The 16,237-nt window shown below is 42.3% G+C and overlaps 1 protein-coding gene across 7 annotated transcripts in view; it reads left to right on the top strand.

The window, feature by feature from the left end:
* lrba (LPS-responsive vesicle trafficking, beach and anchor containing) overlaps positions 1 to 16,237 on the top strand; it is a 191,645-nt gene that overhangs the window by 173,884 nt on the left and 1,524 nt on the right. For 5 of the 7 annotated variants that reach the window (XM_083982697.1, XM_083982701.1, XM_083982698.1 and 2 more), the window contains 7 exons: positions 1,341 to 1,518; positions 2,945 to 3,010; positions 4,666 to 4,821; positions 7,126 to 7,293; positions 11,594 to 11,695; positions 11,817 to 12,013; positions 15,533 to 15,684. In XM_083982697.1, the coding sequence (XP_083838823.1) occupies positions 1,341 to 1,518; positions 2,945 to 3,010; positions 4,666 to 4,821; positions 7,126 to 7,293; positions 11,594 to 11,695; positions 11,817 to 12,013; positions 15,533 to 15,684 (1,019 nt within the window). The remainder of the gene's footprint in view (positions 1 to 1,340; positions 1,519 to 2,944; positions 3,011 to 4,665; positions 4,822 to 7,125; positions 7,294 to 11,593; positions 11,696 to 11,816; positions 12,014 to 15,532; positions 15,685 to 16,237) is intronic. The other 2 variants (XM_083982702.1, XM_083982699.1) reach the window with 1 other exon arrangement.

Here is a 16,237-nt window from a genome sequence, read left to right as displayed (position 1 = left end):
CCAGATTTTCAACCTGAGCTGGAGGCAGAGGAGATCAGCGAAGGAGAGCAATGAGCAGCAGTTCCTGAAGGCGCTGCTTTTTAAGGGCCAAGGAGTGCAGTCAGTGTGCCTGCCTGTGATGGACCAAGGCCCCATGAGTCCCTATTAGTGTGGTGTCCCTGTGGCGCTGACAGCTGGCTGTAGACCACCACCCAGCGCACACATGTACACACAGACACAAACTCAGACTGGTGCTTTGAATACACTTCACTTACTCTATGGGGCAAATTCCTATGAAATGTTTTTATTTTTACTCCACCACATATACTTTTCAAACATAATATTCAGATTGCTGCATTTTTCTGAGTCCCGCCGCAGCCGGTCCGTTTTTCCCTTCAGAACACGCTGTTCTCTCTGCTTTTACATGTTCTTGCTCTTTACTTTCTCTCCATCCTCTCGCATGTGAGTGTGTTGTCAGAGTGTCGGCATCTGCCCATGCTGGTGGTAATGATACTGTCAGTACGTCTGGTTAGCTGTCAGACACACCGGATTTACTCAGGTCTGTTCCTGATGTTAAACACTGATGTTCTTCTTCTTTACACGCGAGGAGGAAAATGGCTCCGTGTTGGAGAGCTGCTTAGTACAAACACTGCGTAAATGGCTCAATGTAAGCTCCTGTCTCACCAGAGGAAACTCTGTGATCGGCCAATGAGATATCTTCTTTATGACTATTTTATAGTGGGTGTCTCATACTGGGAAGAAGTAAAGAGCTGAATGCTAATGCAGGGTTTATTATTTTCATCAGTATTTACACTTTTTCCATACATTGCCAGGTAGTTGTGAAACAACAAATTATCCAGCATCAGTTTTGAAAATTAATTAGTCGTTAGAATCATGTATTGATCACAAAAGGTCAAACATCTCCTGCTTTCTGTTGGAATTTTCTTCTGCTTTTGATTATTATGATTTAAATGTCTTTGGGATTTTTAAATCAAAGAAAGCTGCCTTCTTTTTTTTCTTCTTCTTTTTTTTCTGACATATTTTGGCTAAAAAAAAATCACAGATTGATAGTTAAATAGTTTAGTTGTCCTGTTTTTTCCTGTAATCTTTTGCCTTTTCTGTCCAAACTTTAACTAACTCTTTTTCCAGTGCATGTCTGCTGCTCATTGCTGTGCTGCTCAAGCTTCCTAACTTTCTGTCTTTCCTTCTCTTTCCTCCCTCTCCCTCTGTTTTTTCCTCGCTAACACCGACTGTGGCTGCGTCCCTCGTTTTTCGCTTTTTACTCTCTTTCCACCACTTTATATCTCCTCCCTGCATCCCGTTGTCCGTCCCGGCGGCCTGAACAGTATCTTCTCCTGCAGACCCCGATGATGTTTACGGAGCAGATGCAGCAGGATGTTATCATGGTGTTGAAGTTCCCGTCGAACTCCCCCGTGACCCACGTAGCAGCCAACACCCAGCAAGGTCTAACCTCACCTGCCATCATCACTGTCACCGCCAACCGTCTATTTGCCGTCAACAAATGGCACGGCCTGACAGGTGAGAGGTTTATGTCTATACACACATGCACATACTATACATGTTTTATGCTATCAAAACATAAATGTACATTAAGTAAAAGTGTTTGTTCTGTGATTCTGCATCAGTAACTTCAAGGGTTTTTTGTTCTGGTGAAATGTATCATTTGCTACCACAGAATAATTTTCATACTCTCTCTGTTCATCTCTCCTCCACACTTAGTGGTGTTTAATTAATCTAAAGATTGACCCGTCTCTTCTCCACGGGATGGACGTTGATTTGGGAGACAGTTGACTGTGTCTCCTGGATAGCAGTATCAAATGTGACACATGCAGCAGCCAGCATTAGGTCTCACGTCCACCTCCATACATCAGCCGCTCACTTCACAAAACCTTATTTACTCAACATCCATCCTGCCCCGGAAGAAACATTAAATTTGATATCTGTGAATTTATTCGGATGAAGACTGATCGGCGTTCAGTAGAATACAACCTCATCCATGCGCACCACAGACCAGATGGATTAACCTAAATTGTTTAGTGAGCTGGCATAATAAATAAAGATTTTTTCATGCTGCTGTTAGAAATAGAAATATGTGCAGATCTAACATTCAGGGACAGAGCAGGGGATTTCAAGTAGAATCAAACGGTGTTTATGAGCACGTTGAAAACAAAACTTTCACATTTTATGTTTTATTTTTCCACTGGATGCAGTAAAATGTAAAATACACATACTATACCAAAGTACACTATCGGTTGATCAACAGCAAATTAAACAACAGTTTGGTGAGATGAAATGTTGAGGTCAACTTCTTCAACGTTAGAATTAACTTCTCTATGATTTATAGTTTTGTAAATTGAAAGTCTTTTGGACTGTTAATCAGACAGAACAAGCAATGTGAAGTAAGTATTTTTTCTGAAAGTCTATAGATTGAAAAGGTAATTATTAGTTCATCAGGTAATAATACATTTAATCCAAAATTATTTCAGTAGTTGATATCAGTGGGAACAAATCTAAAATATTAACACATTTTATGATCAAACTGTTGATGGGTAATGAAAATAACCACAAGATGCAGCACTATATCAAACTATCTGATTATTATTCATTTGCCAATGGGCTGAAAAAAAAATTATCTCCTGCTTTTACACAGAGAAGTCCGTATTTTTAATCAGTTTACCAAAATGTGACAGCTGCCTGGATCGCCTGTGTAAAGAAATGTATATTTAGCTCACACTTAAGCGTTGAGGAATCATTGTCTCTATGGCCTTGGTGGCTTTTTGACATAATTGATGTCTAATTCCTGGAGGAAGTCGCGGGTCGGTTGGTGACACTGACTTTTTATGGTTATAATTTTACAGTGTGTTGTAATGAACCGAAACCCAGCATCTACTTCACAAGGCCACGAGATTACAATATTAATCCAGTCTGTCTTCTTCTCTGTCAGGTCATCAGAGCTCAACGGTGCAGGACCAGCAGTACCAACTTCCTGTGGAAATTGACCCGCTGATAGGTACGCTCTCATTAATGACTGCAAAAGAATCCACACACGCACACATGCATATTCTTTACATAGTGTGAGCTTACATATGCATGGAATGATTTTTTTTTTTGTGTGGATTTATGTGTGATTCCTGCTGGCATCTTGGTGACTCATGGCAGGCTGCAGTGCTGTGTCCCTGGACAGTAGATTAGAGTTGTTTCTCAGCCTCTGCCCCAGTTCACTCCTCATGATATAGCCCCTGCTCTCACACTAAACCATTTGCATGCAAATTGGAATGCAATGAGCTGTAGCCTAGGCCGGCATTTCATCATCAACCCCCACCACCACCACCCCTCCTCTCCCTCTCTCCGTCGTTCCCCTCCCTCCCTCCCTCCCTCCCTCCCTTTCTGCATCCTCTTTGGTTTAATTTGAGCGGAGGGAAAGGACGCGTGTCAGTGGAAATGAATATGAATGTGGTAATAATGTGTGATTGAGAATGCACGGCGGACGGCTGTCAGGACAATATGGGCGCCTCTCATCCTTCACGACTTGTTGATGAGCGGGAGAAGAGTGCCGAGCCGCAGTGATGTATGGGATTCAATGGTGGAGCAGGGAGAGACCAGCCTCTTCTATCTCCTCCCGCCTTCGCCTCCAGTCGCTTTCCTGCAGACTCTCGCTGTCTCGCGCGCTAACTGCAAAGGGGCTGTTCTTCCTCTGTGAATGTTGTGGTCGCTCTCTGTCTCATGAGACCTATCCCACATACGTTTTTTTTTTTTCCTAGCACTTGACTACTGAAAGAAACCAGGCTTTATTCTAACGTATTAATCCTTATTTGCACGTAGTGTTTCTCCTAGCCCCCTGTGTAAAGTCAGGATAAAGAAATGTTTGTGCATCATTGTTTATACATTCAGTGCATGTTCTATAGACGCATTTCAGTGGGTGTATGGTGTCGGAGACTGCACATTTCTCAGGATAATTATATCTTTTAAATCTTTAATATTTTTTATTCTATCATTCGACAGTGTTGTTTTCTCCTACCTTGCACTGAAGCATATATTATGCTCTAAATAATATATTTTTGTGTTTGTGGGGGAGTCGGTGAGTGTTTTGGGGGGCAGTCGGGGAGATTTTGTGCTTGTCAGTAATATATTTACACTGTTTGCATTCCTGGAGGAGTCTGAGCTAAACACAGTAAATTGAGGATGAGTGCTGAGCCAACTGTGGCTTTGGAGAATGTTAAAAATGGGCTGAAATATTAGTTGCAGCAGGTATACTGGACTTTCTCAGTTTCCATACTTAAACAAGCCTCCTCGACACCTGTTCTCCAGCACTTTTGACCCCAACAAATAAGAAATACTTCACAACGGACACAGCTCTCCAGAAAAGAGAAAAGATAGCACTTACGGAAGAGAGAATGTCAATAAATTTGCTCTCTAAGTAACCACAGGCTAAATTACACAAGCAGGATGAATTTGCAGTGTGTGCTCTGACTCGAGTGGAGCACATATATTGTGAAGACTATGCACGCTTTGTCATCGCTCTGACTGTTACACTCTCACGGAAGATGTGAAGTCCTGTAAATCTGTCCTCCAGGATTTTTCTTTTTTTCAGTGTTCTCGCACAAATCTTTGCACTGCACTGTGAAGCTTAGATTTCTCTCCTCTGCTCTCCTCTCCTCTAACCAGCCAGTAACATGGGCAGTCACCGTCGGCAGATCTCAGACCTGCTGGACCAGAGCATTCAGATCAGCTCGCAGTATTTCGTCATCACAGCCGACAACCGCTTCATCCTTCTGTGTGGCTTCTGGGACAAGAGCTTCCGGGTTTACTCCACCGACACAGGTATGGTTTGTCCCCAGACAACCTGCACATCATGTCATGTCCACTTCAACCCTTATTTCAATTCTGCAGATTTGTCAGCATCCTTATATAATTTCTCTTTGATTTCACAAATAACATGAAACACTCACTCTGCTGCGTGTATTTGTGTCTAAAACACATTTATTAAAAACCTAATTTGCCCTGGTTGATACTTGTTTTTGGTTGGAAGAGGAAATGCATCTATGAGTTTCACAACCTCACAGCTCTCAAGTAACACGTCCAGTATGAAATTAGGGATACATGTACTGTAGCTACATGCCAGAAATAATGAACCCCACAATATTAAATCTTTGCAGTAGTATGTGGCTGCACGGTGCTACTATGAAACTGGTTTTACATTCATGTTATACCTGAAGCATAAAGACTTCCTGTTCTCGTCTGGTGCCACTCTCGGGGCCATGATGTCACAGAGAACATGAGCTGTTCATAAAGTCGTGAGCAGATTGCTTTGAAATATGAGGAAGACATTAAAGGAATTAAGCTCTTTAAAGTTAATGAAGCTCCATGGGCTTTCCTCTAGCACCATCCTCAGGACACTCCTCTTCCTCTCAGCCCCACAAAAAAAATAAATCATCCTCCTCATGTGTTTGTCCGGTGCTTTTGTATTATGTCATACAATGAATATTGCAGCTGCTTGCAGCCTTTTAGTATTGACGTATTTCAGATCCTCACTTTAATAAACAGTAGGGTTTACAGTGTGCTGTTGGTTCATCTCTGCTTTACTGTATGTTCTGCACTGGACTGTAGCTGTCCCAGTGCAATTGTTAAAAATTCACACAATTACATGTAGCAGAAAGGCTCTTTATTTTCTTTTGACTTCCTCTACCAGTTGGAGGCATGTGTGCTGTCAACACCTCTTTGTAGCTGCATATAACATCAGCTGTTCACTTTGAGATTCTTTCAGCTGTGGCATAAAGCTCTGTTCGCAGGCTTGAAGCCATTTTGTTGAGCCAATTGATTTACTGAGTGAAGTCCAGTGTGAGTTTTATTTTCAAAGTCCAGAAATTGTAAAATGTTAATACTGTTTGCCTTAGTATAACTCCTTGAATTTGAATACACTGTACAGTCTCACAGTGGTATTGTGTGTCTGATACTTGCATACACACGGATGAATACAGACATTTTACACACACAGCTCACACACATGGAGACGCCATCAGGTCAGGGGTCCTAAATGAAACTGTCTGAAGCTTCATCTCTGTACCCGGCTCCTCAACTCTCCTCCCCAGCCCCATTCAGAGTCCTCCACACATCTATACAACAAACCCCCGATTCAATTTCTGCAGGCCAGGCCCTCTCTGTCTTTTAAAGGAGGAGGGAGGGAAGGAGGGATGGGAGCACAGAGATAGCTCTATTGTGCGACTGCCACCGGGGTGTACGACTGGAACGTGAACACAGTTTAATCGCACACGCTCAACAGCTGCCACCAAGGGTCCCTAAAGCCCCCAGGTTAAAGAACTCAGGGATTTTATCAATTACAAGACTTGATTGGTACACGTGCACAAAACACATAGCCTCATACGCATGCGTGCACACACATCCAATTTGATTTGTCTCTGTGCTTGCAAGTATGTGTGTGTGAGCAGATGAGTTCTCAATACGAGGTTCATGGTAGCTATTATCGCTGCAGCCATCATTACATATTTTCAGTGTTTATAAATCTGTCAAACATTTAACATCTTTGATGTCTCTGTTCTTCTTTGGGAGTTTACTCAGTGATCTGCCCACTTTCATAATAATCCTCATCTTTTCACCAAGAAATGGCTCAATTATCCAGTGGACAGTGATTTTGACTCGCAGACAGAAATGTCATGTGTTGCACACTATTCACAGTTTGACTGCAGAGGTCACACCATGAGGAGCATAATGAGTATTAGACAGCTAGACAGTGGAGCTGTGGTCTGGAAATCTGACAGCAATTACCCTCTTTACATATACACATGGACTGCACACTGCATAATGCACACACACACACACACACACAGAGTTGGAACAAAATATTTATTCTTGTCTGGGAATTAGTCAAAGTCTGATCTTGTAGTACAACTAGCCAAGCAGACAGATGTACAACAAACACATAGTGTAAAATCCAAAGTGGTTTCTAACAATACATTTCTGATTTATTAATTTATACTTACATTTTGTGTGTGTATGTGTGTGTATATGATATAAATTTAAAATGTATTGTCTGTGTTTTTATATAAATATTCAGCTTGCAGACAAATTAATACTGATGTTTAAGAACATGTGTGTGTTCTTTTGCAGGCAAACTGACTCAGATAGTGTTCGGGCATCGCGACGTGGTGACGTGTCTGGCTCGCTCCGAGTCGTACATCGGAGGAGACTGCTACGTCCTGTCAGGCTCCAGAGATGCCACCCTGCTGCTGTGGTACTGGAACGGAAAGCACTGCAGCATTGGAGAGAGCCCAGGCAGTAAGTACACTGGCAAAACCTGGCCTATATGTGAACACACACACACACACACACACACACACACACACACACACACACACACACACACACACACACACACACACACACACACACACACACACACACACACACACACACACACACACACACACACACACACACACACACACACACACAGCTATTCTCTGAGTGCTCACTCTCCCAGACAGTTCTGACTCTGTGATTTACGGCCTCCTTCTGTAAAGTAACAACTAGTTTCGTCTGACCAGGCCAGGCCTCCTGCATACAGATTGGATTTCGCGGCACTGTCGCACCAGGAACAGCTTTCGATAATGTGTTTGAGATTGTGTGTGGGTTTCTGAGAGCAGATATTGTGTGTTTGTGGGTGTCCGTGTGTGTGTGTGTGTGTGTGAGAGAGAGAGAGAGAGAGAGAGAGAGAGAGAGAGAATCTGTCTTTAATGTTAGTGAAAGTGAGAGCCACTTAGAGACGTTAAATGTGATGTTGGGGGTCGTCGGCCAGCACGTGAAAGTTCACCACCATCTGAGGGCCACGGGGTCACGCCAGTCGATAAAAGTGAAAAATGTCATGGGCCTCCCTTATGTTACCATAACATATGGCATTAGCCATGATCAAAGGCTTGCACACACATTGCTCAGTACTTAGCCCGCTCTGTGCTAATTTGGTCAGCGTACATGTTGTTAAGTGATCCATTACAAATGGGCTGAAATTTATGACAAATTGTGATTTGGTTAATAAGCTGCACTGGTTTTTGATTTGGGGGACGGAGCTTGGATGAGCGTTTGTCACTTACCTCATGTACGCTGATGTGGGACGCTGGAATCCAGAGACAACATTTTTATTCCCACAAGTTAATTCATAAGGATTTCCAAACTATTTCTAAGGAGAGAATAAATAATTCTAGGGTTAAACATAAACCACATGAACTTTCTCTGGTCTCATTTTGTATTATTTATTTCTGTTTTTTGATGATTTAATTTTTCTCAATAGAGAACATAACAAGTAACGACTTGATAAAAAGTAGGAGGACTTCGTAGTGAAGGATCAGCCACAGATTTTATTTTATTAGCTGATGTTTCAGCAGCACTGCTGTGTTGTTGTCACTGTCACAACCTACAAGTCATTGTTGACTGGATTTGACTGAATGTTGCAAGGTTACACTAAGGTTTAGATTAACTGAGTCAAATGACGACATCACTGCGTAGAACACATCGGAAGTACGAGTTTAACTATAGATTTATAAGAAAACACAGTAATTTCATTGATTCATAGAATTATTATCTGGCTAAAGGGTGTGTGTTTGCATTTGTGTGTGTGTGTTTGTGTGAATAGACATGCATGTTTTGGACATGTTCTGGTAAGCGTGTGTGTGTGTCAGTCTAACCTCAACTGGCTCAGTGCAGTCACCAGGCTGTAGCTGGAGGAGCAGACAAAGCAGTCGTCATTTCAACCCCTCACCGCCACAATGTGATGCTCCATTGCCCCAGACCACAGGAGGCTCTTCCAGACTTGAGGCCCTGCTGTAGACACACACACACACACACACACACACACACACACACGCACACACTCTCTCTCAAACACACACACACACACACACATACACACTCTGACACACTCACCCTCACATGTATTCACAAAATACATACAGACAGCAGCCTTTTCTTTATTCCTCTTCCAAAAAATGAAACACTTTCAAGCTTAGTCTCCACATTTACTTGTAACGGAGCACATGCACGCTCAAGCACACATACACACACACAGACATACACACATTCCTTTTCATGCATAATCCTCTGTGAATATCCCACTCACTTCATAAGCTTGACACAAATGCCTCTGAATGGCTGATATGCACATGTACACACTGACCTACACTCTCTTGGAAGTGTGTTTTCACAGACAGCACTGCCATCTGCTGGTCACCGATGAGATGACACTTCCCTTTAGTTCTTGTTTTAAATGGACTGAACTCTCGGAAGTGATGAAGAACATTTTCGATTAAGTTATGAAAGCACCAGCAATATAACAAATAAAATAATTTGTTCCACTATAAATGTTGTTAACATGTAGTAGTAAACACTTTTTTGTATTCACACCATCATGTATTTATTATTCTCAAATATAAAAACACACATAGTCTCACACACACACACTGGATAATTTAATAACACGGTTGGGTCAGTGTCAATGAATTCACTGAGGTCAGGCTGTTGATAACAGGTCACAAATGACTTGACAAATGTTGTGACTTTTAATACACAACCCTACACACAAACACACACACAGATACACACACCTACCCACCTCGTCCACACTTGTCCCGCCAGTTGATCCCCTCCTCAGTGTCTCAGCTTCAGTGTAACACTGTAATCGGATGCAGCCCCAATTCAAAACAAATGGCAGTTAGAGGCTCAGAAAGGTGAAGAGATACAGCAATAAATCAGATTTATTGATCCTTTTGAACAAAGTCCAACGTCATTATTAAATCCACAGATTTAGAGAGTCGGACTCAGCTGTGGCCACCTGGTTTGACCAGAGTTTGTGCTGCTATTGAGCACAACTGGATGTAGAAAGTTTAAAACACGTGTCAGGTTAATGATTATTTTACTATGGATATCCCACTCCAATTCAGACATGGATTAGCCTTTTCTTTTGTTTTTAGATTTTATTGATTTTTTTTTTTTTCTTCAAACAAGCTATTTTTCAATCACACTCACTTTATTTATTTATTGAAATGTCCCCTTGGATTCAGTCATCTGATTATTTTGAAACACTGCCTCAGTCTTCACATTTTACTATGGATATCCCACTCCAATTCAGACATGGATTAGCCTTTTCTTTTGTTTTTAGATTTTATTGATTTTTTTTTTTTTTTTCAAACAAGCTATTTTTCAATCACACTCACTTTATTTATTTATTGAAATGTCCCCTTGGATTCAGTCATCTGATTATTTTGAAACACTGCCTCAGTCTTCACATGTGTCAGGATTTAAACTTGCCCTCTACTTTGCCTTTTTTTACAAGGGTTCAGCGAGCAGTGTGTGCTGTATAGAGTCTTTCTGCTAAATCTAATTAAGGCTTAACAGTAGCTGTGGCCTTTGTGAAAAAGTATCTGCCTTATTAGTGAGCCTGTGTTGAGTTTGTCATATAATTGAATTAAGGAGAGAAAGTGCATTAACAGACTCCATATTTGAAACCACAATAGTACTTCATAAAAAATATTGTATATTCCTGCGTTTTATTGTAGGAAATTAAATAGAAGTATCTATGTTAAACTACATTTCGCTATAAGTATGTGTGGTAGAGGAATGTTACAAAGCATTAAAACTTGAATCATGTACTGAGTGTCACTGCTGTGCTGCTCTTTTTGAGCTGAACTTGACCTCTGACAGAAGAGGAGAGGGTCACTAAAGACAAGGGCCCCTTCCTGAGCAATAAACCCTGATGAACCCCAAGCTCCAGTTCAGGGATGCTGCCTCTCTCTCTACTAAACACACACACATTTCTGCTGGCCTCCAAAGTTCTTCTGTTTTCACACTCCAATTGGATGAAAAGTTGGGAAACGGCATCTGTTGTCCATCGATTCATTTGTTTAAAAAAAGAAAAAAAGGATAATGCTGAAAAGTCGAAACTCCATGCCAGTGTGCATTTGTGTGTAATTGTGTGTGCATGCGCGCACGGGCAGAGAAGCAGAAAGTGATTTTGTTTTGTCGCTCGGCCTGACAGCTCAAACCAAAACAAAAATCACACACAAACTTCATGGCTTGGACCGTAGCGCGCTCTCTCTCTCTCTCTCTCTCTCTCTCTCTCTCTCTCTCTCTCTCTCTCTCTCGCTCCCTCTGGCTCTGCTTCTCTGTCTGATGCAGAAACATCTGGATCCAGTGAAGGCGGTCATGGGGAGAAGGTTTTAAAGATAGGGAGAGGCGGTGGGTGACAAGTGCTGGAGAGGGAGAGAGAACGAGGGGAGAAATGTGTTTGCAAGATAACAGGCTGAAAAGTCTGTGCAACAATGCAGATGTACAGATGCTGCCATGAAGAAGCAGAAAACAAACAACATATTAATGACCTTCTGGTTTTTGTGTTTAATTTCACACATCATTGTGTCTTTTGTACATAGTGCTTTTAAAAGAACAGCAGAATAGAACTTTTTCGTTCCTGGAAACACAGAGTTAATGAATATGTTTTTGCTTTGTGCTCCCTCTAGTGACCAAACGGGGATATACACTTTTTGTGCTGCTGTTGGTGACACACAGATGTGTTTTCTTTGTGTTTTCCCAGCAGAGTTCATCACACCTCGAGCCATCCTAACTGGCCACGACTGTGAGGTGACGTGTGCGAGTGTGTGCGCCGAGCTGGGTCTTGTCATCAGTGGTTGCAAAGGTAAGACTCAAGTGTTTGGCCTGAGTTAAATGAGCTGTAATTAAGATTTAAATGTAATCACAAGCAAATAATGCTGATAAAATGTGGTGCACACTGAGCGTCTCCTAACATCTTTTTGCAGAGGGTCCTTGTCTGATCCATTCCATGAATGGGGACCTGTTGCGGACCCTGGAGGTCCCGGACCGCTTCACGCGGCCCCGCCTCATCCAGTCCTCCACAGAGGGACACTGTGTGATCTATTACGACAAGGGACAGTTTTGTCTCTTCAGCGTTAACGGCAAACTGCTGGGACACATGGAAATAGAAGACGGCATCAAGGTGAGGAAACGTAATTCTGCATGTGAATGAGCCTGCGCACATGTGTGTCTGCACCACATCAGCGTGGAAAAGCCCTCGCACTGATTAATGCCTTTCTTATGTTTGGAGATGTGAGTGAGGTAAAGGTCGGCTCGCCTCGGGGCTGACTACAGTTTCACATCTCTTTTATTCCCCCTCATAAGCATACACCAGAGGAAACGCTGCTTTTGATCCAGAGCCCCGTTGTCAGGTCAAATTGCGTCGGCAGCAGTGGTAGAGAACATTCCTGAGAAGTGGTCAGCTCTGGACACCAGCACCATTAACCACCCTCCGGCGCAGGACGACACATTCCCCATTTCCCACATTTCCTCCCTCGTGGCTAGAGTGACACAAGATAGCGGCTACTGCCTTTGGTTTCCCGACCCGTTGTTTCCGGTTTGGCCTGGGAATTGTAAGCTCGCTCTGACAGACAGCCGCACGCCTGGTTCCTATTAAGAAAGCTCTCTGGTGCCCAGGCCTCTAACCTAACAACCAGCCTTCTCCTGCATGAAGCCACAAGTAGGATATAACACAGTGTATACTGTAAACACAAATATAACCCGTGATTAATGACCACACACACACAGCCACATCCTGACTGAGTGCTCTGTGATTTGTTTGTAAGCTTTTCAGCACTTTATTCGTTCATTAAGAGACATTAATGATGCTTCGGATACCTGCAGAGGATTGTGTTTTTTCCCAGAATTCCCTCAACAGATGTGAGGCTGTGACTTGGGAGCAGTACGTACCACTGTCGGCCTTGTCATCTCTCCTCTGCTGCTGTAAATTCCAGCCATGTCAAATGGCATTAGGGAAATCCTAACATCTTTGAGTGAGGCTGTTAGGGTCTCAGCCCCCCACCCCCACCCCAGGTCTGAAACTCCAGCAGTATTTAGTGCACTCGTGTACTTACCAGAATCAATCTTCTCAGCCCTCAGAGCCTCAGCACAGTATGGCTCCTAGATAAATAAGTGTTTGTCCTGGCCTGCAGTATCCACTTAGAAAGAGACAGTAAAACTGAGAAAGAGAGAGAATGAATGCACTGTGAATTTACAAGGGTCTGGAGTCAGAGGTTAGATGACAGGCTAACAGTCGGCATCCTCGTCTAATAGCAGAATCAAGTGACAGGAGCCATACTGAATGGATTACAGTCTTTTAAGTACTAGTATAACTCAGGCAGTGTAACCATTCCAGAGTTTTTTTTTCCCTGCCTGCGTCCATGTTACAGGGGCATTAATAGCACCATAAATTAAAGTTTTTACCTTCCTGAGTCTCAGAATCCACCCACCGTTCCCCGAAAGAAGTAGGAAATATGGGCTTCAAAAGTGCATGTGTTTCTGCTGCAGTCATTTTTTAGTCATCCGAGCCCGGGTAGCCATCTTAGCTCCCACAGAGCATCGGCCATCTTGTTTGACCGCCCAGTGGCAAAGGACTGATTTATAATGTCTGTCTGCAGCCTCCTACCTGGCCGGGCTGACATGTCTGCCAGCTCTCCTGCCTCCTGCTGGGCCGCAGTAAGGTCATGGACTCCGTCAGTGGATACACAAAGTACATACAACACAGTAACACACTGGTTAAGTTCTCATGGGCCTTCAGTTTTTTGTTTTTTTTCCCCTTCTTTTTCTTCTACAGTTATTGTGCGATACATCATCTATTCATGCAAAAATAACTACCTTCAATTAATGATATTCAGATCAGCACCAATATTTTTTTTTATATTAACAAAAGAGTTTCTTTGTGTGACATGGAGGGGATCGCCAAAAATAATTACCACCCAGTTCCCAAAAGCTCTACAGAGCGTTTTAGCTTCTTTCAGCTCATAGTTTTGGTTTTCTATTGTTATGGTTCAGCCTCATTTCCAGCAGCATTAGGAAGTTTTCAGTGTAACATATTTAACGACAGCACTGTACACAACCTGGCCAATGTCAGGCAGCAGAGGAAGTAGCTGGTGAACACATTTGACAGCTGTACAGCTGTTTTCCCCATGACTTGGTTGAGACCAAAACAGAGCTTAAAAGAGAATTTAATACATGACTCGTGTTCATCTTGTGGCCAAAAACAAGACTCCAAAAGAACTTGCTGTAACTTATCATAGGTATAATGGATCACAAATTTTTTCCCATGTACCCTACACACTACAATTCAGTACATTGATCATGATTGTCTGAATGGAGCATTATCTTTATCGTTGTTGTCAGATTAACTCTTAATGTTGATACACAAGACAGTTACTGTACACACAGAGCAGGCCCACACCGTACAAATCAAAACAGCTCTGCACTCGGTCATGCTCCATTCCCAGCCATTTTGGACCATGATCTAACGTGGCAATTAGGCTGGATTGATTCTGGAGTCAGTGCTGCCAGTGAGTGCATCATCGTGTGCCCGTTTCATATGTGTCTATGTGTGTGTGTGCGCCTTCGCATGCGAGTCTGTGCCTATCTGCAGTGCGTGCATCATGAGAATGAGAAACAGATCTCATTTAATTCAGTGTGGTAGGAAATTCCACAAAGTGTTTTTTATACAAAACATTTGCCTAATTTAGACTTGTACTTTTTCTTGGTTCAATCCAGTGTGTGCAGCTCTTGAAGGGTTATTTATGTTTTCCTTAGTCAAGTTTCTTGAAAATGACTTGTTCCAGCTTCAGAAGTGAAGTTGAAGTTTCATTTTCCCATTTAATACGAGCTTGATTCAACACACATGCTGGCGATGATTGAAGTGTCTCTTGCCGAATCACTGCAAAGCGGCTGCAGCTGAAAGACGGCCGAGCTCGGTGTCATAAAACCGCAAACGAGAAAAGCTCAAAATTAGTGTCATTTGCTGCTTTTAGAACTTATATTCTGCCTCGTCATTTCATCAGCTACAGTTACTCGCTGATTGATGCTCCTGACTGTTTAAGTTTCAGCTTCCACTATGCACTGTGCACATAATAGACTCCAACACACGACTTGATTTGTGTACGTCTGATTCCCGCGGGACCCATTCAGCTGTTACAGTTTGCAGGAAAAGCAGATGAGACGAGTAAATCTCCGAGCTTCGCTGTGGGGAGCCATCTTTGTTGCAAGTCAGTGTCTGTGTACAGAAAGCCCTCAAGGATAGCACCACTGACCTGGGATATTTTGTTGGATCACATGACCTCACAGTGTGAGCTTTACTTTTGACATGAAAGATAAACTGGTCCCAGCTCACCAGTCCTATTCGGAGACAATTTATGCCTGTGGTTCCAGGTTGAATAGCTCTGCTGCTTTTTCTGTTTTGTTTTGTTTTTTGGGGTTGGGGGTGGATGGGCACTGAGGGGCAGTAAAGAGATGATCCAACAAGTCAGGTAGTATAGAAACTGGGGCACCTCCCAATGAACCATATGCTTTATCACTGGAAAACTAAAAGCAATGCCAAATTCTTATTTCATGTAAAGGTTGTTGTAAATGTCGATTGTGTGTGAGTTTCCAGAAGCAAAGAATAGAAAGTTAAACTCTCTTTTTCTCTGTGTCTCCTGGACAGGCCATGCTTCTCAGTCGTGATGGTCAGTATCTGCTGACAGGTGGGGATGGAGGTGTAGTATCTGTCTGGCAGGTCCACAACCTCAAGCAGCTCTTCACCTACCCCGGCTGTGATGCAGGAATCCGCTCCATGGCCATGTCACATGACCAAAGGTAACAAGCGCACATGTAAACACTTAATGCAAGTACTGTATGAAGGGACCAATTGTGGAAAAAATATTCAGATCTTCCACTTTGGTGAAAAAAAGCAACAATACCACACAGTATAATAACAGCAAATGTATAAATCTTTGATTATTTAGTGAATGCCAGACTTTTACTAATCAAAGTTACTGTATGATTGATGTGCTTAGAGCAGCAACTTTTGAAGCATGAAAGTATACTTTTTTCCTCCTTACAAATTAAAGAAGTGGAATTTCTAAGCTGTAAAATGCCCTGCAAAATTCACAGACTCACTTGGTGGCTGATATTTAATTCTTGAGTTTGTTTTACTTTTTTCAGCCATGTTTTTTTTTCTTTTTTTTAAATTTACTGTTATTTTGTAAACCACTTGTTGGATCTACCTGCAGCATTATACTGCCTAACACTTAGTAGCTTTAGATGTCAAATAAACTTAATACTCTGTCTGACACACAGAAAATAGAAGTTATGTCATCTCAATTAAATTCCTATTCACAACAAATAAAAATCCAAAGACGTATTGTAA

Source organism: Trachurus trachurus, assembly GCF_905171665.1.
Source record: "Trachurus trachurus genome assembly, chromosome: 1".
NCBI classification, from domain to species: Eukaryota; Metazoa; Chordata; class Actinopteri; order Carangiformes; family Carangidae; genus Trachurus; species Trachurus trachurus.
This window is presented reverse-complemented; position numbering and strand designations above follow the sequence as displayed.